General features: G+C 46.8%; 1 protein-coding gene across 1 annotated transcript in view; it reads left to right on the forward strand.

Moving 5' to 3' along the window:
• Positions 1-24,745, forward strand: part of LOC131294990 (out at first protein) — a 48,397-nt gene extending 23,652 nt beyond the window's left edge. The window contains exons 2-5 of the mRNA XM_058323048.1: positions 2,335-2,448; positions 14,861-14,995; positions 16,957-17,140; positions 24,411-24,745. Of these exons, the coding sequence (XP_058179031.1) occupies positions 2,335-2,448; positions 14,861-14,995; positions 16,957-17,140; positions 24,411-24,706 (729 nt within the window). The 3' untranslated portion in view covers positions 24,707-24,745. The remainder of the gene's footprint in view (positions 1-2,334; positions 2,449-14,860; positions 14,996-16,956; positions 17,141-24,410) is intronic.
• Positions 24,746-25,234: the final 489 nt, after the last annotated feature.

A 25,234-nucleotide genomic window follows, 5' to 3' on the forward strand; every position in this document is an offset into this window, starting at 1 on the left:
TCCTAGTTCCGTTCCGTGTCTTTGCTTTGTTTTTCTCGCCTCTCCTTCTTGGCGGGCGAGTGTCTGTTTTTCTTCTTAACATTCATTTTCTTTGGCAGAAAACCGGACCACCGTGAGAGGACCGATCCGCAGCAACAGCATGAGAAGCATAAATATTTTCAATAAACTTAAAAGCATTCAAGAGTGAAAAGCCAACACCACACCGAGAGTCGGGGTGGGATAGACAAGGGTAAGAGGTGGTGGTTCTCAGATCGGATGCAAACCGACGTCCGTTCAGTCGCTCGGAAGCGTCAACCGTGTCCCGCATCACTCACCGCCTCCATTCGACTTTTTCCCGGCCGACGGGGGTTTTTTTTCTCCCCGACCGGAAATGACAATTCCGCTTCCGTTCTTCCTCCTTGGCCCGCCTTTCTTCCCGATGGCTTGCGAAGAAGCGGTGTCTAGGTGAAGTTGGCTCGATCAGGCACGGCTAATGATGATGTGCTGCCCAAACCCTTGCGTCTCCCTTCCGGCAAAAAGGGGTCGCTTCCGGTAGGCGCTTAGTCATCGAAAATCCCTTCCCCAGCATCCCCAGAGCCCTCTCCCCGCTGCAGCCGGTGGTGGTTTGATGGAGCTTTCCGACTTTGACCATGTCCGACGGGACCTTTTGAACGGATGATTCCACTTCCGTGAAGCCGGAGCAGAAGTATCCCGAACCGGGCGTTTTTCCCGAGAAAAGTTTTAGCCTCCTAGCGTCGAACAGAGGGTTCCTTTCGCTTACCGCACCTGGGAGAAGATCGGAAAAAAGGGAAAATTCCTATACATCCCGGTCACGGTCATCGGAATCCTCGTACCGATACCGGACCGCCGGGCTGATCTCAGGTGTCCAATAAATTTCCAGCACTCCCCGAACCCGAAAGGGTTTTTGATGTGTGTCCGTCACGGTCTCGTGTGGATAATTTCGGACCCGGGCCGTCGGTCCTTGGTTCTTCGGTCCCCGAGCCTTCCGAACTTTTGCCGCAGCATATTTGAGCAAAAGTTTTCGCCCCATGACTTTGTCTCGCTTCCATCTTTTTTTTGTTTGTTTTTGCTGTCTCACTCGGAGAGTCAATTTTGTTCTGCCTGTCGTTCGCCGGTCGTTCGTCCGTCAGGATGGTTTTTGGACATGCATAAATCATCCCCTAAACAGAAAGAACGATTTTTCATCGGAAATCCCCAGGTGGCCTACGGGCGTTTTGGTGATTTTTAATGAACGTAGAGCTTCCCGGAGGCCGTTCAATGTTTCACTCGAGTTGGTGAATGTTTTTGCACTTGTTTGATTTTACTTCCATAGTTTACAACTCACTTCAGTTTGGGCGATTAAATCAACTTGGAAAATACTAATTAACCAACCAAGTTCTTCGGCCGAAAACGTGAGAAAATTCGGTAGTAAATGAAATGTTTAATGTACCGATTCGTCCCATTTTAATACCAACGACGTGAAGGGCCTTCTCCAAAAAACTCCAAACTGTCCCATCCCCGAATGGATGGGCACGGAAAAACGATCGGTTTTCGCAATCGACGCTACAAAATGGAGGCAATTCTGTGGATGGAGGTGATAAATTTACCGGAAATCGCTTTTTTCCTCATGCCCGCGCTGCGCAGAAAAAAGGGCATTATAAATCAACGCCGGTTCCTGTAAAAGTCACTCGGCCAATGATGTTTTCGCGTCGCATCACAAAGTTTCCCCTCCCTTCCCCACCCCCCCTTTCTCCCAGACTGGGGGAGCATTTTAATTTATTTCTCAATAGGATTAGACGGCTCTAGCACCGCCACCATCGACATTCCTTAGTTCGAGGGGGGGAAATTTTCCAAAAACCCATTCCGAACGAAAGCGTTGCCCATCAAGAAACGGCCCACCTTCTCAAGCCTACCAACCTCAAACCCGTGGTAGTGGTGGGGGTTTTCGTGTGAAGAAAAACTCGTAAAGTTTCCCTAAAGCTAGGATCGACTTTGTCTCAAGTGGCACCGGATGATGATGGGTTTGGTGGTTGGTGGAAGTTTTATGCAGCATAATTAAAAATAAATGGGATTTTAGATTAATCTTCGGGGAAAAACAGCCCTTATTGTTCTACGGGGTTGTGGTAAATTTTGGTAGGTTTTCTGATTTTCAGAAGAGGACTTTTAGATTAGCTGACTGAAAGGGGGAATTTTGCAGAAGCTTCACCAATCAGACGCAACAAGACGTAAACTCTGAGATATTGTAAATCCTATTAAAATATGTATAACATTGGATCGGATTAAGAAACAACGGACTCACTTACTCAAATACTTGACTAACAAACTATCCCAATGTTGTTATTCTTTCTTCGGCAGGGAGGAGAAATCGTACAGGAGACAATAACATCCAGCGTCGGCGATGACACGTGCTCGCTGGAATTCCAACGGAGCGATGGCACACTGGTAACCAAGCTGATCGACTTCAAGAGTGTAAGTAACTGCGGCAGCATCGCATTGAAAGCATGCAGATCGGAAAACTCCCGGCAGAGAAGCAGTCAGCCACTTGCAAACGACTTACCGTCTACTGTCATTTTCACATTTCCTCCACTTTTGGACCCTTGGGAGAGGGGGGGGAGAGGTGGGGGTTTTTGCCGTGTGGGAAAAGCCTGGCCTTTTGAAGTAGCGTTCAGTTGCATCATTGCTTGTTCTTCTCGAATGACTCTGCTACAAGATCTGTTTCATTACTTAGGCAAGATGTATACATGCATGCATCCATGCCCAGCAAAAGTGGAGGTAACGAAGCATTCACCGTACATTATTTACCTCCCCCCTCCACCCTTCAGGAAGGGAAGAGTCTCAAGGATGCATGTTCATGCGAAAACCCAAACCCATCCTTGCGAAGAAACCGCAACATCGGAACAACAACCGGTTCTTACCATTCGTCGGTGATGACTTCGTTGTGAGTCATTTACTATGTCACGGCGTCGTACCAGTGCTGCTGTAAATGGAACAGAGTGGCAAGGACTGCACTGTGCACTGCACTGAAATATGCATGAACAGTGTACCGCTGGACCCGGAGGAAGCTTTGAGTTTCTGCTCCGTTCCATTATTGAACGGTTGACGCACTCGTGTACGTCCGAGTCGTGGAGTCGCTCGGCAAACGGAGGACCGCGCTTAAACTGGTTGTATAATTTCTAGTTGGACATTTCTTCAACCATTACCTCCTGTCCTTCCATTGACCCCGTCCCCCGAGTGGATTGTAATGTGCGGGGCTATAAATAAATACCACATATTTATACCACAAAGTCCACTTCTCTCGGGCTTCCAATGGAGAGTTTTCCTTTGCGAAAACGAGCTACGGTTTCCTATTTCGCCGACTACCTCATGGATCGAGATTGGTTAATGGATGTTACTCTCGATAGGAATCCGTCGATAGCAATCAACAGCGAACGGAACGAAAGAAAAAACTCCATCACGTGGTCGTTTAACGTTTAGGTTTCGGAACGAACGAACGGTACATTCTGTACAGTGTGTCCTTCGAGGTTCGTTGAAGCTCTTTGCCGTGTTCTTTTTGTTGGGAGAGTCGGGTTTCCTTTTTTTTGTTGTTGTTGCCTACAACATATCCATCGACAGATCAATATCCGCAACCATGTCAAATACTGCACCACGCTGTCGCACAAGCCCAGCTCCGTTTGGCCGCGAAAGCGTTTGGACGAACATCGGGCCGCCCGGGATGGTGTTGTTTGACAGATTCGTGATTTTTTTTGTCCCCCCCTCCGTGTGCCTCTCCCCTCTCGAAACCCTTCCACCTTGGAAAACATGAAGCCCACGATGATGTCGATGATGTTGATGATGATGATGAGTTGCCAAGTGATGGAGGCCGTGGAGTTTTGCGTTCTAGTTTCCGCCGACGGTGGATGTCTGTCGGCGGTTGCGAGATTGACATTTTAATGGCACACAGTCTGCTCGGGCAGGGATTTTGTGCCGGTCTTGTTTTTTGTTACCGCTGAGAAGCGAGCATTTTTTTCCCCTCAGCTACCTCACACAACGCGAAACACTGTTAGCGAGAAGAGAATAAAAAAATGTGGCAGACTTTTCTGTCAAACTAATTGTGTCGAGTGTGTGTGTGTGTGTGTGTGTGTGTGTGTGTGTGTGTGTGTGTGTGTGTGTGTCGGACCGGTTAGAGAGACCGGGATACCGTAACTCAATTCGCCGCACGGTTGGCCTGATATGGAGCCGGGTTTTGGTGTAGGGCCAATTTCGAGCCCCGGAGGGGGTGGGGGGATGGGACAGGGAAGGTATCACTATCTGGCCACTATGTGCCGAATGTGCATTGGATTGATATTAGTTTGTCATTATTAACGAAGGAATCCGAGAGCGGCGCTATCGGATGCTTGTTTGCGCGTTATCCTATTTCGCATGGAAATGAGGTTAGGTCAGCACGGATTGTGTATGAGATTTTGATTCAATTTGGGGCGTTGTATTGGGACAGGCTCGTAAAAGAGCTTATACGGTGTTATATCTTCAAAAACAATTGCATTGGATATTATTTATCCTGTTCGCTTTTTTTCATTTGATGGAATTTGAAAAAAAGAAAGCATTGAGAGTTATAAATGCACTTTGGAAATTTATATTCAAAAAGTATTCACTACAATATAAGAATAGGGAAGGAAAACAGCTAACATATTTGCACAACATTGAATTGCTTTTCAGCTATATGCAAAACCGTTTTCCTTGATCGAAATATTTGATATTAATCTAAGAGAAGAATTTGACGAAGGAATCCGGACAGGAACAGGAAGACAATTGGAAAATAGTTGTCTAGCACATAACTTCAAAGTGTCGGAAAACAGCCGGGGTTGGAAAAGCGCACAAATCGGCTCGGAAAGAAAAATAGTAGCTACACAGGTGAGCAGATTTCCGGAAGGGTTTGAAGCGAGGAAGAAGTAAAATGAAAAACGAAGCCGACACCAGAACCCCGTGCCTCCCGGGAAGGGGGGGAAAGACAAAGCGTTGCAGGGTATTGACGGAAAAAATATTGCCACGCTGAGGGAAAGAAAAAAACACCGACAGGGAAAAGTGCCGCCGCGCTGGCTGCAGCAACCCGTCGGGAAACCCGTGGCGGAAACGATCAATCTTGCTGTTTGATGTAGTTGTGTTCCGCAGGCCAAAGAGTTTTCTTTCACCCCTTTCCGTTGTTGGTTTCATGCGGTGCATCTCGCTCCGGCTGCCCGGCGAGTTTTCCGGGGCATCCAATGAACCGTTTCCGCCCGGCCCGGAATGCCCGCATGGTGTTTGCGTCATTTGTTGCGAACGGGCTAGGTATTTGCTATTGCCCGCTTGATCTGTATTTTTTTACCATAGGTTGCCTTTTTTCCTTTTTTCTTCCCGCTTTTCCAAGAGTGGGACAAACAGGTGCATGGGAACTATCATTCTCAGGTGTTTTTCGGAAAATCGGAAAAATCTTGTGCACTGTGAGCAAATCTGCTGCATGTGGCTTTCATCGGGTTGGAAAACGTGCACCGGACACGCGCCGGTCCCATTCGTCAACCCACTCACATCCACCCACTCCTCCGGAAACAGCCACGCTGTACCGGATGTTGTTCGAGATTGGCCAGCGAAATGGAAGGCATCGGCACACCGGATGACGCACGAAACGCCGCCGATCGATAGTGCAAACGCCGTGTGCCCTTTTCGAGCTGCTCCTAACCCTCAAAAGACCCTCCACTATTCGTGGATAATCAACCGATATTATCGGGCATGCGGGAGGGTTGCTGCCATCCGACCCGACACACACACACACACCTGTTGCATCTCGCTCATTCGTGCCTTCGCGGAATTTCCTTTCCGTGGAATCCACGAGGCAAATAAGTCAAAAGGGCTGGCGCTCGCAGTTGTGGTTCGGTCCGCCAAAAGACCGGAAGACCACGTTAGGCGTTTGTTTTCGTGCATCGTTTAATGAAGAATTCGCTCGCGGGCTCGTTGAAGGTGTGCTCTGGCGTTTGGCCTCTGACCTTTGCGCCTGACGCTGACGGCCTGACCCTAATGAAGAAAAGTGAAATGATTGACTTCCTGTGCCCGTGCTCCCGATCGAGCTCCCGGCTTTAATTGATGACCGTCTCCAGTGAAGTAGATTAGTCTTTTCTTTTTTGCACCTGTTTTAGAAGCGTGAGACGTATTGAAGCAATTCTAATCGTTTAATTTAATCACGAAAAACACAGAAAAAGTAGTTCAGTAGCATGTTTTCATTTATTTATATTTTTTTAGAAATCAATTTTGATGACATTACAGGCGTTGCCAGCCAACTTTGCCTCGAAAAAGGGTGATTTTGACCCTAACACACTTTATTTTGAAATAGCTCATCAATTTTTATCTCTAAATCATGTGGTATTGAAATAGCTCATCAACTGTTGCCTCTAACTCATCTCATTTTGTCTCTAACTCGTCTCATTTTGTCTCTAACGCATCTGGGTTGTGTCAAGCCGAAAACAATAAACATTATTATTTTTGTGTGCTTTAAAGTTATTCTTATGTATTTTTTATCAATTTTGCGTTTAATTTTTATATGTGCCAGCCAACGAAATCAACTAAGCAGGCTGCGTTAGAGACAAAATCAGATGATTTAGAGGCAAAATGAGATGAGTTAGAGGCAAAGGTCGATGAGCTATTTCAATACCACATGCTTTAGAGACAACAGTTGATGAGCTATTTCAATCATCGGTGGGTTAGAGCTAAAACATAGGTGGCAAACCCTGTATCAACGTGTTTGTTCTTGTCATAGTAATCAGCACATTCAACTTTAGAATTAAATTTTAACAAGTTTCTAATTTTTCTTTTTCTTTCTTCAATTATGGAAATATGGTACAAAACTGGCAAATTTTTCATCACGTATTGTATCTCAATCACTGTTGTTTCAAAGTTTTGTTTTTCCGTTATCACTTTTGTTTTGATTTTCGCCCCTCAAAACTGGACAGCAAGTCAATTTTCTCTATTCATTTGCTTTATTTACCACGCCACTGAACATTTTTTGACATTTCAATCGTGCACGACCTGAGGGTGTTTTCTTTTTCGTTTTGCTTGCCATAGCCCTCAATGAATTTTCCTCAAAACTCCTCCGCTTCTGCCGGTTGCTGGATAAAAGCACAACTTAAACATTCCGTCCAACCTCCATCCATACCATTCTGGCTCGCCGCGTACTCATTATTTCTCGGTGCTGGCGAAGGAGTACCAACCTTTCGGCTAGACCATGTTTCGGTGAGCACATAATGAAGATAAAAGGCAGTGGATAAAGCACTGCGATGAGCGTCGTTGTTGCTTTTTTTTTTCTCCCCCCTGAAGACCATCTTAGATGTCTGACAACTGCAAGGTGATGGTTTTGTCGCCCAGCATCATCGCGACCCCTCGCGGGAGACTGCAAGCTACCGCTAGGTAAATTGTGTGTGTGTGTGTGGGTGCGTGGGTTGGAAAGGTGAAAAAAGCTATTTTTCGCCCGGCTTGAAAGACACCGAATTTCACACCACGACCACCACCAGTCGCTTCGGCGACCGGAGACGGGAAAGTTTTAATGAATTTTCGCACCACCACCACCACCAACGCCAATCGAGATTGGAATTCCCGGCATAGCTGTGGGGCAGCCGGCGCTGTGGAGTAATATTTCTCCATTTACGGTCACCTTGGCTGGAACTCCGGTGCGCTGGAATGGTTTCGCTGATTTTCTCGGCGTGGTGGCGGTTTGTTTGTTGCGTACTTTTACGCTTTTCCACAACCTCCCCCGCTTCCTCCCCAATTTTGGCAAGACACACAACACAATAGGCCAACCGGCGTACGACCTCTTTCATTTTGTTTGTTTTGCTTGGAGAGAAGATTCTCCACTTTTCCATCTGACAGGTGAATCCGACTCCGTAAGCTAAAGTCAACTGTCTACTCCCAGCTTCAGCTTGGGGGCAGGAAGCAAGATGTTAGGGATAAAAATATCGTTCCGTTACATTCGCTACGTGATCGGTCGAGGTGAATGCTTCCGGGCATTTTCCGTAGCGGAGCTGTCTGCATATGCCGCTTCCGTGGCTATTGCGTGTGCCAGCTGCGTGGAATGTCAGCCGCCATGGAGCAATGAAGGAATTTTCAATTTGTTCATTTAAATGTAGATGTAGATGTGCGAGAGTGCGCTGCTGCACACTGCTGGCAGGACATATTTTTGCAATTTAATATAACCTGTTTGCGGATGGCTGCAGCGTTGCACGAGCGAACGCCGGAATGCTGTCGGTGTCGGAGTGGAAAGTTCATTTCGTGCTTAATATACTCCGGAATATTCCCGGTCGGATCTATGAGAATGGAATGCACCGTTGGTGTTGCTACGTTCTGCTCCTTTCTTTCGCTTCCTGCGTTTGTTTGTTTTCTTTTAGAATCGGTTTTATAATTGATTTTGCTATCGCATCTTTAACCGCATGTTCATTACCGTTCTATGACATCATTCATACTTTGGATCGTTTGCCAAAGGTCCGTTAAACACTCTAATGTAAAACAACACCGATAAATATTCGATAAGTTAATTACAGCATCCTCTCGGGTAGACCCGCATAGGAATGCACCCTTTAAAGACGACGATGGCAGCGAGCGTAATCCTTTTGTGGACCATCATTTGTTTAGTACCACTATTTACTCATCGGCTTACGACCAAACAGCATATTGCGCCTCCTAAATCAACAAGCACGGAGCATGAGTAAACTGCAGAAGCAAAGAGAGAGAGAGGAGGCGTGTTGCCTCCATTTTCCATCATTACCATCCGTGGGGCCACCAGCGGTTTCCTTTCTCGGTCTTTTTCCATCTCCCGGCGCGTTATAAGACGGAGGCAAATGTTTGCCTCGGATAATAAACCCAAATCCGGCTGTAAGCAGTTTGGCCAACACAAGCGCTAGAGACAACCGGCATCAAAATGTGGGGCAGGAGAGGTAGGTCGGGGGAAGAGGGACTTGAAAGGGAAGTAAAGAAAAGCAAAGCCATAGAACGCGGGGCAAGCCGGGGTTCCAAGGTGCGGGCGTATGGAAAACCAACCTGTTTTTGAATCCCGCATTGTAAGCCTTAGCGTCAAAAGAAGCTCGTTTGAGAAATGAAAATGAAAATCGTTCACCTTTTTTCCCCCACCCCACCAGGGAGATCGTCGGTTGGTACGGTGCCGTGGCAGGGGGGATGGGGTGGGGATAAGAAAAATGGAACTAATGTTGATGGAACCGGACACATGCCGGGTGCTACCTCTACCTTTCGGGGTTAGTCGTGGAAAAAAAACTGGGAGGCCCCGGAACAAGTCCGGTGTTAAGCTGATTCCACCGGTCGGAAATGAAACGAATCCCTGCCGGACCAACCTCACCGTACCACCCACACACCCCTCCTCTATCGTCCAGGTAAGGGTACGGGTTCGACCACCTTTTGTCTGGTGTGTGTTATCCTTGCCGACATCGTTGAGATTATCGTTGGTGAACGGAAAAAGGGGGAAAATCATGAGCGAAGAAAATTGGCGAATATCTTTTTTCATCCCCCATTCCACCCCTGACCTAGTTCCCTTTGAGGAATCTATTTGAAAACAGTCGGATCTTCCGTCTGTCCGACACAGAATAGATGATCATTTTTATTCGCTTCCATCCTCGGAAAGGTTCCGTCTGTGAATGAACGGGTCGAAGTCGAGTAGTCCCCCACATCGTCCGCTGGGTGTTTTTTTCCGGGAAAACACAACATTGCGGTCAGGTTACGAGATTTTTGTTTTCCTTTTTTCAAAATCAAAAGCTAACCGAAAAGAAACTATAAATAATCAACAACACCGAATCGATTCGTTGTAGTACTTGTAGCACCACGTAAGCACAAAACACGATGTAAAAATTCGCGTCAAGAGGGTGGAAAATGCCTGCGAAACCGGTGAAAAGCCTTCCAAAACCGATGCCGCTTGAAACCGCAAAAGCATGTTGAAGAATTTTACGGCTAACCACTTGAACAAAAAAACAGCGTATTACTTCGATTTTTAGAACCAGAGTCAGCATTATTTCCCAGCAACATCGGGGCGGCACTGAAGCTGGAACCGAACACGTTGGAGTGGGCTGGGATTAATTCGTGGAAGCTGCGAGCCGGGCTGCAAATGGGCCCGGATTAATCATGTTTCGCTTTCAGGTCAACGGGCTCATTCATGTTTCAAGCGCTTTCCTTTCAGCTGAGTGCTTTTTCTGGTTCTCGGACCTCCCCCAGCTGGACTACTTAACTAGGGCTTAAGGCTTACTAGGAGTTCATGTGTTCTATTTTTTTTTTCTTTATCGATCTCGAAGAGATTCATTTGGAAAGGTATGAAGTGCTGGTACCCTTTTACGCAGAAGGATTACTATTTGATTGAAGAGAAAAGCGGCTTGAAATAGTTTCAGGAAGGATCCTTGGGACCGTGTTTTCCACACGATTAACACATATGGCTCCGTACAATCGTAGTTTCTATTTTCTATAAAACATTGGAAAGCGGGAAAATCCACGCACAATTAACGAGCGAACGAAGGTACACGGACTGGGCACGGAAACATCGTTAACTTGGGAAAAATCAGTACGCGCGCGGCTCGAAAGTTGCTCCTTGCGGCGTTGGCCAATCCCCCGGGGGGCGGCTTTACTCGCCCGCCCGAAAGGTAACGCAATTTTCCGCCTATCCAATTTCCCGGCCGCTGAGCCGTGCAAAACCTGCTGCGAAACCAGTGGCAGAAGTAATTTGGTATTTCCCAGCAAAACCACCGCAACCACCAACCTGCACTTCTCAGTGCAAGCGAGGCGAGCTCGAAGCGAGAAGTTAGTTTCGAAAAGTTTTCCGCACCGCGAGAGCTAAACCGGGGTGAGGGGAGGGAGCCGCAGATACAGGAAGGGTTGACCTCTTTTAGCGATCGTTTTTTTTTCCTCGGCTTTTTCCCCCCTTTCTGCTGCAAACCGGATCAACATGGTACTCTCTGCGAGCTCGAACGACGCTCGAAGATGAAGCAGAAAATTAATTATTCAGCACACTATTAAACTATTATTAAGCGAAGTGAAAATTATTTTCGCTTCAGGACGCTAACTGCGGCATGTTGCGTTGATGTTGGTGCTTTGGTGTGTACTTTTCCCTCCCCCCCCCACCTCCTCCCCCACTCTCTCCAATGCGGTTCTGAGATAGTGTTGCGTTTTTGCAAACCCCTTTTCACGCCTTCCGTTCGTCGTCTGCGGGGAAATCAAATCTGTGAACAGTAAATCCTTCTGGGAGATTGTTGCCATAGTTTTTTTTGTCCATTTGAGTCACACCTGTTGGCTATTACCGGGGAAGTTATTGACGGCTTTTTGTTGCGCTTTTGGACACCCGGGAGGAAGTTGTTCGGTTGTAAGTTTTATGTTCTTTGTGGTTTGTTTCAAATTTGCGCTTCCTTTTCACAACCTTTGCATGGATATGCGAAGGAAAGCGTTACGAAGTTGTAATTGTATGTAACCACTTTGAGTGGAGGATGAATGAAAAACCGTATAATCTTTTCGAGGTAACCAAGAAAGCCCGTACCCGCCGTTAATGGATTATTCTCCGGTGTTCATTCGAGACCTCGCTTTAAAGGGAAAAGCCTTTGATCACCATCGTTTCCCGAACCGGTCTGCTATTGTATCATCCCGGTGATTAGAGCAGCTTATTCAGATTTTAATGCGGCGCTTCTATTATTATTTCGCGCGCGGGATCGCACTTTCGGTGCTGCCGCTATCTCGCCAGCACAAGAAATTCAATTAACCTCCGACCGAACATCTCAAGCCGGATTGCTGCGCGCGTTTGATGGTATACCTTCCTCGGAGCGCTGGAACGGAACGGGTATCTCACCTCGTGGGCTTCGGCGGTTGCGACCGGTGGGCCGTGTAAATATTTGGTTAGGCTTTCGTTCGTCCAATTTGCATCGATTTCGGCGCCAGGAATATATATTTACCCAAAGGTTTTGATTACTTTAGGGATGCGGCCATCGATATCCGGGCTGCGGTTTTCGGTAAGGCGGGCGAAAGGTCCGGACGGAGTCGGGGCCGGGGTAGAATTTGAACTGGCACCTGTTAATGGGGTTATCATTGGAATCTTCGGCAGAGGCGCGTGTTTTGAGGCGGTTTTTAGACGATCTCGGCTTTGATAGGCTTTACTTATCATTATTCCAAGTGGTGATTAACTCAAGGATTTCGAAGATTTTAGACTGCATGCAAGCGAAGGAATTTATAATAAATCCCATTATTTACTTCAGGGATTAGGCGACAAATTGAAAATGTTAAACTTCATAAGAGGCAGATAGCCCAATAAGCCGATTTTAATTAAATCTTGATTAGAAGAGCAGATGACTAAGACAATTTTAATGTCACGCAATGGATGTGTATGATGTAGTGATGAGAATAACAACTCTTTTCTGAAATTTGAATCAGAGTGAATAATCATCACAATGATTCGAATCTTTAAGTGTGATTTAAAGATTTTTGTGATTTAAAATGTGTAAAATGAGCCTCTAGTCGTCAAAGAGATTTTAATTCTTAACAGGGATTCGAATCCCAAAAGAGTGAACGAGTGGGTAAAAAAGTCGCTAGTCGTCATAGAGATTCGAATCCTAACGTGTGATTTGAATCCCATGTAGTGATTCGAATCCCAGTTTGGGAATCACTACATGGGATTCGAATAACAACTTGGGATTCGAATCACAACTTGGGATTCGAATCACAACTTGGGATTCGAATCTCTATGTCGACTATCGATTCTTTTACTAACTCGTTCGCTCTTTTGGGATTCGAATCCCTGTTAAGGATTCAAATCAAAGGGAGTAACAAAAACTATCTTTTAGGATTTAAATCGTTCATTCAATATTAAGATTCAACTCACTCATTCCCACTCAGAGCGCACATCACTAGTACGAAGGAAAGAAACGACAATGCTGGTATTTTTATTTTCCTAAAACGAAGGAAAATATTATATCCTTCCATTCATTCTTTCTTCTTCCATATTTTCCACAGAACGAATCACGAATAAGAAAATTATTGTTGAATAATTATTTTCAAGTTGCAGATAACACTACTTTCAACTCAAAGTTTTCCTCAAGCAGATCCATGCACATGCCCTGTGATTCAGGGAAACAGAACTCGCTGGACACAATTTCTTCCACATCGGCCTCCACCGAAACCAGCGAAACGGCATGAATAATCTCTTTCGCTGCGGCTTATATCAACGTTGCTTTTACCTTCAGCTTCGAATCCTACACTCGTGGACGCAAGATAGCATTAGCGTGCCAACACTTCACCGAAATTCCGTGACGTTCTATGCCCGAGGGTGAGGAAAATGAGCAAAAAGTGCCTGCACTCTTCATCACACGAGGAAAAATCCTACGAGGATGTCGTCCCGCCGGCATTCGTTTTGCCGTTTTGCTTGGGAAAGCTTTATGACTTGCGGGCACGAACTGTGTCCCGTTCCGTGCACTTCGGACGTTCGGTTTCTTCGATCTCTTCGATCGGTGGAGTGTTGCGATTTTCGCCTGGTTTCAACATTTCTTTTTTATCCGATGGCCATTTCCGTTGTCACCGAAGGATGCATCACCTCATTCCGGGGGAATGTTTGCGGCAACGAGTGTTTCAACGAGATGCATCGAATGAAACGTGGTCCACTCGTCGGACCCCGGGTTTCATCGTCTTCTCGACGTTAACTAATGGCCGTTTCGGAAGTCCGTCCGTCCGTTCGTTCGTTCTGTCTGACTCTTCGTTTCACTTCCCTATCTCGTGCTGGAAAAACGCTAATACTGTAGCGCCCACCCTCGGCGTGTCGGCAGGTAACGCAAACGCGTATCGAATTCGAGACGTGCTTTTTGCGTGATATATGATGACAGCATCGAAATCCGATTAAATTACGCCCCGACTTCGTGGGACCGGAGCATCCAGGCCACCGTCTCGGCAAAGGAATCGCTTTATACGTCGGTCACGAAATACGACGGAACGGAAACGGTTCCACCTGAGTGAAGGTTTTTCCAACGCAGCTGCGAAAGTTTGCCGAAATTCCCATACGCATTTCGATGAGGAATGGGAAAAATATTGCGATAACGAAACCGATCAATGTTGAGCTGGCTGGTTTTACGAATTCATGTCGGGATCGAATTTTACGTTGAATGCATTTTTCATTTTCAAAATAAGGTCGAAAAAGAAAGCTTGAACAAACTTTTCATAATAATATTGTTGAATTTACTCATTCTCTGTACTGTTGGACAACAATGTTCACCAGATTCAAGGAAAAATGTATTCTGTGAAAAGTAAAATGAATCCTCGCCAGTGACGCACATTGGACGATGGATAGTTCGGGTCCATTTTAAATGTCTTCACAAATGAAGGGAGTATTAAAAGGTGCTTATGTTGGCTTTTGTCCAACCGTTGTCAGTCACACGAATGGACAGCTTTCAATGGCTGGGCGGAAGAATCCGGTGTCAACCTTCGATCAGACGACCATGTCAACTGTACGAAAAGACCACACTTGTTTGCCACTCCATTGGTAAATCGGATTATTTCATTGTATGTGCTTCAGATTTTCTCCAACAAAGTAATGGTTTGAAACATGAAAGCTTTTATCGGAGTTCTTTATATTTCTTCTCTGAAACAAAAATCGTTTGTTGGGAAAACATCGCTTCTTCCGAGGAGTTTAAAAGTCATTCGATAAACCATTTTACAGGATTGAACGCACTGCTTGTCGAACAAACTTTAAATTGCTTGATAACGGACTAACTGAACTTAACAGTTTAACAACTTTAAACTCCCTCCCCTCTCGACTCGACATTTTACTTTTCTTTTTCCCCCCCGAAACGAGAACCACAAGGACTAGCTTATCAGTTTGCTAACGCTTCTTTGTCTTCTTTTGCCCCATCTCTCCATCGTTCCGCAGGAAGTGCAGGTGCTGAAAGCGCTCGTGCTCGGGGAGGAGGAGCGAGGCCAGAGCCAGTATCAGGTGATGTGCTTCGTGACAAAGTTCCAGAAAGGAGATTTTATCACGGCCGACGCGATGGCAAAACTGCGACAGGTAAGGAATACTCAATTTTCTTCCCTCTCCCTTCTCCACAGCGATAAGCCTCTCCCCCGGGCGGGAAAATTTCCCTCGGGGGGTAAAAACTCGAAGCCGCGGTCCGGTTCGTGGCGGAAAACCTCGTACTCCAAAAGCTGCCAACCATCGTCGTCTCGTGTCATCGCGAAAAACCGTTTGATCGGTGGTTGCGGTGGAAAGTAAGGGAGGCTGTGGCAGGAGAGGCCACCAAGCGGAACGACCTGGTTCTGTCCGCGCACTTTCGGACGGTGAAAGTAACGAAAGTGAAGTACCGAAAGCCCACCGAACGTGTTCGGGAAATACGCCACCGGTCGTGCGTTGATGTTCCTGCCCGCGTAATCCTAGCTTCGTGTCCTCTTGGGTGGAGTAATTTCCTGTAACAATCACTTCCGCTATGGCCAGCAGATGTTTCGATAGAGTTTGTTGTTCAGGTGTGTTGAATTTGTAGCCTACTGTCAATCCCAAACCGAGGTTTTTGCTGCTGGGTTTTCCTCGAAACAATCCTTCGACTGGCTTACTGAGATTTGATTTTTTTTCGTAGCACTTGTATTTGTTTTCGGAGAATCTTCGGAACATGATTGGATTGTATTTTCAGAACATATAGGCATACATAACGCAATTGCCATTCGAGTTAAACCATTTTAGTAAAAGGAAAATTTATGAAAATTCTCAATAATTCTTTCACGCATACTCCAGATTCGAAGGGATACGAACAGTTCACAATCATCTGGCAATTGCTTGTGTTCGTGCCTGCCACCTTCCCTAGCATCTTTTCGGCCATCTTTGATGTACACACGTACGGCACATATTTCTCAGCGTAAGAATGTTAAACGTTTGGCGATGGCTAAATTAAATTCTTCACCCCGACCGAGCTTTCGCAGGGCGGATAAAATGTGTACCGCGTTCGGGAAGGAAACGGAAGAAAAAAAAAAGTGTTGTCTGTGCAACCAACGTTCAAATACTTCGACAAAGTCAACCGATGGTGTTGCAGGATAAGGGAGATGGAAGAAAAAGACGCAAATGGAGTAGACAAAGCTGGCAATGAAGGCGATGAAAAACATCGCGAAAAGAAAGTTGCCTGCCATCATCATCTTTCTGGTGAGCTTCCGGCCGTTTTTTTTTCGCATCTTAAAGAATCGAAGCGAAGGAAACATTCCTTAGTTTAAGGCGAACGTGTGACTTATTAGAAAAGTTTCTGACGCAAAATGAACTTCCTGGCTTTCGGCTTGGCTGACGTTTGCCTTCCTTCGGTTTGCCTACACTTTGCCGATATTTTATTCCTTGAATTGACGTAGTTTGTTGGCTCGCTTAAGTGATGAAATAGTTTGAAATTACGCCCGGGAAGTTGATAAGTTGAAATGAAATGTGTAATATCTGTCGTATTCTATTAACCTACGTTCCTTGTCATGAGAATGCAAACTATCTCGTTGATGCGCGGAATGAAGAAAAAAGGTTTGTGATGTTCTTGATCGGTGCTTGAAATGAATTTAATGTTTTTATTACGATTTCGACGGAATGATTCCCATTTCTCCACAACCTCCGGTTGAACATACAATCCATTTCCTGACAAAATAGGTCGCTTGCTTGCTTATGAATTTAATTTTCCTCGAATGGATGCTCTCTCTGGAGACGGGAGCGTGGAGAGACAGCTCCGGAATGCTACTTCAGCAATCGGATACATTTTTGCAGCGGGATAAAAAATTCCATTATCCAAAGAGACCGAGTACTCGCAGCAGATTCCGGTACAATTGAATATAATTTATTCTGTTTCAGCTCTCTGGTCACGTGTCTTCCGCACTCCGCACTCGGCCATCGACCACCGTCGCCCGCGCTTCGGGTTTTCATTTATCCACCATCGTGACTCGCTTCTGGTTTTGTTTTAAGCTCAAACCCCCTCATCCATTCCGTTTCATAACTCTCCCGGTTCGTTTCTTCCGCAGAAAAATCCCAGCACGATCCGGACGCCCGAGGAGGACCGAGGGAGGGAAAACTACACGATGACCGGGTGGATACTGCTGGACCGTGCCACGCCAATTTCCCGTCACGTGGCGCCGCTCTGTGCGGAAGCGCAGGAGTCGACGTACGTGCGAGACGTCGACCTGAAGGCTTGGGCCGAACTGCCAGGTAAGGGAAGCAGGGGAATGCTAAACTTTTGCCCGAAGAAACGGGAAAAAATGAGGAAAATGTATCCGGCCGCCTCGAGGACAATGTCTAACTGGGGCGCTTAGCTTTTGCGACAGAAAGGATTTTCCAATGGATCGGAAAAATATCACCCATTCTAAATGAGCGAAAAACTCGACCCGATACCGACTAAGCCTCGGGCCAGACGAGCGGGATTATTATGGCTGTTTTCCTGGCCAAGATAATTAAGATAATAGTTGGCAACCCGTCGTCTCCACCGGGAGTTGACGATAGCATCCTCCGGAGCGTCCGGATTCGATGACAAATGCAACGCTTGAGCTCGCTTTTCACCAGCGTTACACGCCTGGCGTTCGGGAAAATCGTTACGCCCGGCGGCAGCAAACGGTTCGCAATAATAATATACTCGTTATCCTAACGAATGTTTTCCTGAACCGCCACCCTTGCCTACCTTCAACACCACTCACACCGGCGCCACAACTCGTAATCGATACAACTATTGTCCGGGCTGGCGATAGAGAGACTCAGCGCGCCATCAAATTTCCCCCGAGGATACGTAGAGGAAAACCCGGAGCACCCGGTTGTCGTCTGCGTTGCCGATGAAAATCACAAACTGGAAATATTTAAATTGGAATTTTATTTAGTTCCCAATGAAAACTCCCCCAACCCAGTGCCGGAAAGGACGGTCGCCGGTGGAGCTGGAGAAAAACAAAATAGCGAAGCAAAGGAAAAAAAAACGATGGGAAAAACCAAAACCAGCTCCCTTGCAGAAACGTGCCGCCCGTGCCGGTGGCGGTGGTCCGGGCTCGGAAAACGCTATTATCCTTCTACGTGGATAACCCCTTTTTACAACGATTTACAACCACTCACTCCGACAATCCGCTCCGTTCCGGGTTTTCGGACGCCAGTTTTCCATTTGTGCGAGGCTTTCCGCTCGAAAGATCAGCTCCGGCGGGCGCCTTTTTCCCTTTGGCACGGTTTCGGGTTAAGTTGATTTAAGGAAAGTTTTTATTTTCCTTTCCCCGTTTCCACCCGCCCTGCGCGCTCATCTTCCGCCGTTTTAACCCCGCCTTTTCGAACGGCAAGTTTTGGGGTTTGTCTAGCATTTATTTTGTCATTACCAGACGATCCAACCGGCAGCCGGTCAGCACGGGTGATCTTGGCCGCCCCTCTCCCGGAAAAGCCCCGAGAATGTGGGCGAACGAGGCCGACTTTACGCCTCGGTTGACCCTTCTTCACCCGAAGGTAATTACCGGAGCGAACCGGGCCGAAGTGCGCGCTTGGTCAGTGAATTATCTACGACCGCAAGGAGGAGAAAGTGGGCTTATTTTGCAAATTTGCCTCCATTCGAGTGCGAAAGGGTCCTTAACAAACCCGTCCCGTGCCGTAATGGGTTGGTTGGTCGAAGGAAATGGTGCTGCGAAAAGCGAAAAGCTTAAGATGTTCCTGGGACGATCCGGGAAAACGACAGCTCTGTCGTTGTAAGTCCGTTTTACTCTGGTACCAGTTTATAAATAATCCTTTTGGTGGTTCCACTTCACGCTACTTGCCCGTTCCACATCGATTTTCTATGGTGTTTCCCCCCTTTAAACTGTTTAGATGTATTTTAACGTTCCCGAATTATCATTTGTGTGTTCTTCACACTTACGTAGTAAATGTGTTGTTCCATTTGATTTTAATTAAACCAAACACTTTGAAATTAATATTTCTATTTACCGCTCCACACTTTCACTTCGATTATTTCCAATGAAATTTAACTCGCATTGCAATCAGTTATTGGCATTTTCATCTTTATTCTTTTGATGTCATCAAATCAATCACATTGTTTAACCATCTGTTGAATTTGTTTACACATTCTTCGAAAATAAATTGGCGGAACAGTATGTTTGCCTGGCGCATTTTATGTTTTATTGTACTTCCACATAAAAATTCATCGAATCAAATCGTTCAACCCCCCTGGCGCTACCATGACGTCCACCGTGGGTTGGTTGTTCGCCGTTGTCCCGTTGTTGTCTGTATTCAAACAGCGTTTCCACTGCTCGAACCATCGCCAACACCGGTTGCATACGGCAACGATCCGGGCGGGATACTCGTAATTCCCGGTGCTTATCACGTTGCACCCGGCTGAAGGATTATTGGCATTCCGTTCTCCGTTTGCCGGGGAGGAACAGAAGATTGTGCACTGTTTGAACGGGCAGTCGTGGGGAAAAGTCCATAAATTCTTCAGACTGCATCATCTGCCCGAGCTACCGACTCGGCGTTAGTGGCCGGTTGCACATGGAGCAATCGACCCGTCACGGACGGGTTGATACAAGGGACATCTTTATTGTCTCTCCTTTCCGGAGGAAAGTTTAACATTCATGCTAAGTGAATACGACATGCCCGAGAGGGGGGAGGTTTGTTCGTTATGCATTTTTTATCGTTCACTTTTGTAGTTTGTTCGATTTCTTACCATGTTTGCAACAAAGGATGCACCGAACGTTTGTTGACCGGGAAAATTGTCATACCACTACTTGAATATTTTATTTTATTTCATCTCTATCTCCTTCGATGTTCGATGAATCTTTCCGAAGCTAAATTGCAAATCTCCCGAAATGAGGATGAATGTAATTGCGCGATGGATTAGCCTAACGATAAGCTCCCAAATTCGAACCAACCCCAATGCAAAACAATTTCAAATACGAATGGTGTGGTGCGTTTATTTTCGGATCTATCCTCCCGAACCGGGTCCGACATTTCATTGGCATAATCCGGTGAATCTAGTGGTGCCATTTTCCATCCACCGCACCAAACTCTCTCTCTCTCTTTCGGCAAAAGCGGATCGGATATTGAGTCTGGGAGCAAGTTTAAAAAAATAACAATCTCCCCGTGAATGGACGTGTCCGTTTGACTGTGACGTACGGTCCTTGCTCCTGCCGGGGCGGAATTTTTGGTTCCGAACCAGTCTGCAGTCTGGAGTCCGCAACGACTCAATGCTGGGGATACATTTCGAATTTCCGTTTATCATATTTTATGAGCATTTCCAGGGTTGCTTTTTCCGGCAAAGTATATTTCACGCCGGCACGGTGGGATAACGATATCGAATTGTTGGGTCAAATAGTTTTGTTCTATTTAGTTGCATGGTCTTTAATACCGTTAACTCCATGAGAAAAATTGAAAGCGTGGATTTGTGGAAAAATAAACAGAATGCGAATGCGATTAATAATGTGTGCGTAGCTTCGTGTTTAAGCTTAGAAATAAATTTCATTTATGTTGGGAATATTAAAAGACACTATAAACCCACGATCATTGTGGAAAATGCACCGATGTTCAATACCAAACACGAATAATCCTTTGCGCCATTTCTCGCCAAAGTGAAGCCCGTTTGCGAAACACTTCCGGTGCCGCCGGGCTTTAGTCTGTTCGGTTTTGTGCCACGGCAACGAAACATCAAAGCACGCGTGGAAAACCGTTAGATCTCTCCAAATCCGTACACATACACATAATTTTCCCGGAGAACAAACGAACGCATGCGGCATCATTAATGCTTCCCTCCTATTGATCGAACGTTCGATCGATCGATCGCAAGGAAGGAGGCTACGAGGCCAAACCTATGCCACCCCCTAACCTCGCACCCAACCACATCACACCACGTGTTCCCCCCCCCCCCATCCACTCCCTCCCCGTTCCAGTCGAAAAACCGAATTTAAAAGGTAATAATTTATTTATTTTATGCCCACAGTTTATGAAATTTATTGATTCCATGTATCGTCCTTTTATTGCCGTTGTCCGGACGCTTTCTCTTTCTCTATTGCTTCCCCCTTCCGTCGCATCCCCACCGCACTCTCCCCTCCCCAGGCAGTATTGGTTTTTGAACCTCGTGTGCAATTTCCTGTTGCCTCACACGAGCATACATTTGTGTCCCGCAACCGTCCGCATGTACGTCCACTTTTTATTTCTTCCGTCCCATTTTGTCGGTATTTAAAGAAAGGATTCTGCTTCGTTCCGGCGCCTCCGGGAGTGGTTCGGTGCTGCTGCTGCTTCTTGTCGCCTTCTAGGCCGCAGGCGAACGAACGAAATAACTTTTATTTCACAGCTTATTCTCCGTTTCGATCCGTTCCTTACTCTGCATTAAGTTTTAACCTCCTGCTCCTAACGCCGGATCGGGAAGGAGTGGGAAAATGATGTTATGTATTCCTGTGGATGGGCTATTCTGGGCAAAGTACCAAACGGCCGGACCGTCGGAAGCATCACATACTCACACACATAGATTATGCTCACATAAACTAAGCATCCCGACGCCCTCCGGGGAAGGAAAAGCTCCACTCGAATGGAGAAAATAATAAAACTGATATCGAATTAGTACGTTCGTGCTCCGGTTTTCTGCTGCAGCACCAAATGTCAATCGTCATCGTTTTTCCGGTTTGTTTTTTCTCTTCTTTGCTACATACACACGTGTTAGCAACGCCCCTGGATGACGAAGCAATGCCTTGGAAACCACCGGACGAACGTACCTATCGCCTTAGGAACCTCTTCCGGTTCCGCCTTGGTTTCATGTTTTTCTTTCCAATCCAATCTCGATGGCGAATGGCGAAAATCCTAAACACAATTTACGAACTCCTCACGAACAAAATTTGGTGGAAGGCGCACAATTCGGGACGAAAATGAACCGGTTCCGGTGCGAGTGATCTTTCGGGTTTGCGTTTCCGCGGGGCGCCTAGCGAGAAATTGCTCGTTCACAAGCTGATTGACAATTGTTGCTCACGGCAAGAAGGATGTATTTCTGCCCGAGAACCTTTGAGCGCACACGCTTTCGCCATTCTAATGGAGATTGGAGTTTTTCCATCTCTATTATTCGGTAGGGAGGTTTTCTTTCCCTCGCCGTGATGGAAAACATCCCGTCACGACGGTGGGAAAAAAATGTGTGTACTGTGTAAATTTGTCTACAATAAATCATAATGACAGCTCATCAGGCATGATTGATTGCATTTTTCACATACCCCCACCTGATGGGGTGAAATAAAGAGTTTTCCATTTTATCTAGGGAAAGGCTCAGTCAGTGCTTGGTTTGTTTATGTTTATCGGTTTGAGGGAAATTTTGGTTTAATGTCGTGGTTTACTATTCGAAAATTTAAATTTTCTTTTTCTAAAAAGGTCGCTTTTCAACTTTTCTGAAATTCTCACTCTCTCTCCTAACTCTTTTTATCAAGAGGTTTAAATTTAACCGAATGTTTAATACACCGCCCTTTAAAAACCCAACATTGGGAAGGAGGAAAATCCGGTCCATTATTTACACTTCCACGTCGAAACCCATTAAATGGTTTACGTTCTTCGTTCGAACGGGTTTTCCATCGAAAGACTGACGTACATCAGGATGTCGGACCAACATGACCAACGTCGAAAGTTCACCCTTGCCACAAGGCACACCCAGAGAAACCAAACACATCGCTCGGGTAGCTTTTCCAGCCAGGCACAGGACATTACTTTCTCCCGCCGTCCGGGAAATCCTCGGGTCGTTAATGGGCAGCGCGTGGGAAATGGTTCCGCTATCGATTTCCAATCCCGGTTCCATAATTGATTAGCTCGAAAATGGCGGGTCAAGCTCGGTTTCTTCACACGGTTGCGCCAGCAAACACCCATTACTGGCCCCCGGTCGTTCGTGCTCGGTGGGAATCAGCCATGGAAAATCGTCCCACGCACGCACACACACACACACACACCGAGCCTCGGCACGTAATGGAGATTTATACAATGGCGTTCCTTCACGACCAAAGTTGGCGCAAAGGCAGGGAAATCCGTGTACAGACTGGTGTCGCTCGTGAACCTCGCCAGAATCCTCGCAGACTGACATAAATAATTCAGCGCTGAGAAACTGACAGCTGCCCGTCGACGCCCGACCCAACCCCCCCTCCCCCACGCAGGTTCTCGCATGTACAAGACTAATCCCGGACCGAAAACAACCGCCCCTCTATCGATTGAGTGATGTCCGCCGATTCGCACACGGCGGCCAAGAGGTGTATAATGAGATGTAAGCCTCATTTTCCGGGCTAGGTATTGCGTTTCGCGCCGAGCGCCGGCTGCCACAACTTGGAGGCGAATTTAATGAAGCCATTTTCGGGTGTCTTAGTCTCGGGTTCCAGGTCGGCGTCAGCTGCACTTAGTTGGGAGGATCCATTTTCCGTATGTTAGCGTTCCGCCTATTATGCAGAAGCCGAATGTCTACCGAGGATGTCTACAGTGGGTTCGATTACTAACCAGAACCGGAAGCTCACAAAATGTCTAGAGAACCTAAGCGAAACGAAACATTTAAAGCTAAAATGATTAACTGTCAAACGCTTCCTAACCTCACTTTTAAATGCCGTTTCTATGGCAACGCCGAATGGTTCATAAGCGTAACTTTGTTTAGCACTAAATATCCCGAGTTGGTTAATTATTTAGTTGAACTTTTGAAATTTTAAAAACCTTTTTGTTTAACTGTTCTGTTGCGTTTGTGAAATGTTTTAAGTTTTCGACATTCAGAGATGCCTGATTAAATATATTCTAATGCGTTAGAGCTCAATTGAAGCCAAATTAGAGAATTAGGCTGTTACCATGGTGAACAACGTAGCGTATAGTGTATGAATAAATAGTGTTTATAAAATTTCAGTACCGTCCAACTAGAATGGTTGAAAATTACCAAACGATGCAAGTTTCCACCAATTCTTTTCACCTTCAGATAAATAAAAAGTTGAGTTCTTCTGATGGTTTCGAAATGAGATTAGTTTCCTAATTTCTCACAAGTAATTCCGCCAACAATCACTCACTTAGGTCTAAGGTCCAGCACACGGGAGTAGTTGGAAATGAAGTGTCCTTTCGTGTTGTCTTCACTTCCCGCCCCTCCCGTGCTCAGGCAACGGTTTAATGAAGATGGATACTGATTAAACCCGCACCGAACGGATGCGAGCGTCGTCTTGGAGGGGTCTCTGCATCGTAGTTCCGTGCGCCCAACCAACCGTGGACCTGGGAGGGATTTCCGCAGTCGTTAAATTAGGAAGCGCGCGGATCCAGATCCGATGTTTCGTGGATAATTTTCCCCCTGCAGAAGCGCGTTACATTGTACCGGTCCGATGCTGTGTTGTGAGGACCATTACCCCTGGAGGGGATCAATTTCGAGGTGGTAACAACACCCCGTCAGCTCGGCCAAGCAAGAGCAAGAACACGCCACCGATTGTCCGTTCCATTTTCAATTACTACACCAGTGTTTCCATTCCTCTTTCTCATCCCGCCCGCATCGCAGGTTCATCAATTTCGATCCTGGAGTCCGCGGTGAAGCTGTTCCCGTCGGCCAACACCGTCACCGAGCCGTCGCGCTGCAGCGAAGTCAGCGCCATCTGGGCGCCGTGCGTCTGCACGCTCGAGCTGTGCATCGGTTGGTACCCGTGCGGCCTGAAGTACTGCAAGGGGCGGCCGGAGAGCGCGCTGCAGAATGGGGCGGCCGGTGGAAGCTACCGGTGCGGGATCAAGACGTGCCGCAAGTGCCACCAGTACTCGTACTACGTCCGCGAGAAGCAGCAGTGCCTGTGGGACGAATGACCGAAAATGGGCCACCGCACCGCACTGCCACCAGCACCATCACCAACGCAACTAGCCGCCACGACGATCGATTACGATAATCGCCACCAATATCGGGACCATCGGATGCAACAGAACCAACCCACGGCCTACAGCTACACGACCAGTCTGCTGGAAATGCTCCTCCTCTCGACGATGCTATCGCCGGTGGCCGGCGCTCTGTGGACCAGCGAGACCCGGTTCAGTTCCGCCATCCTGTTTTCCACACCGCCATCAACCATTAGCAACATCAGCAGCGTCTCCCTTACAGCCCACCGTCGAGTGCAGTCTCCGGTCGATGTCAACGTCGATGCAACCGGGAACCGGTGGAGCGTAAAACACAAATCTCTACCACCCCCACCACCACCACCGTCATCAACAGCGTCCCGCCGCTCTGCCGTCGACGGTGAACCCAAAACAATCGGTAAATTTAATTTCACTTCACGAACGGCACCAACACCGAGGCGGACACATCGAATCACATCGTTGTCCTCGTCGTCGTCGCCGTCG

This window comes from Anopheles ziemanni, chromosome 2 (assembly GCF_943734765.1).
Source record: "Anopheles ziemanni chromosome 2, idAnoZiCoDA_A2_x.2, whole genome shotgun sequence".
Taxonomy (NCBI): domain Eukaryota; kingdom Metazoa; phylum Arthropoda; class Insecta; order Diptera; family Culicidae; genus Anopheles; species Anopheles ziemanni.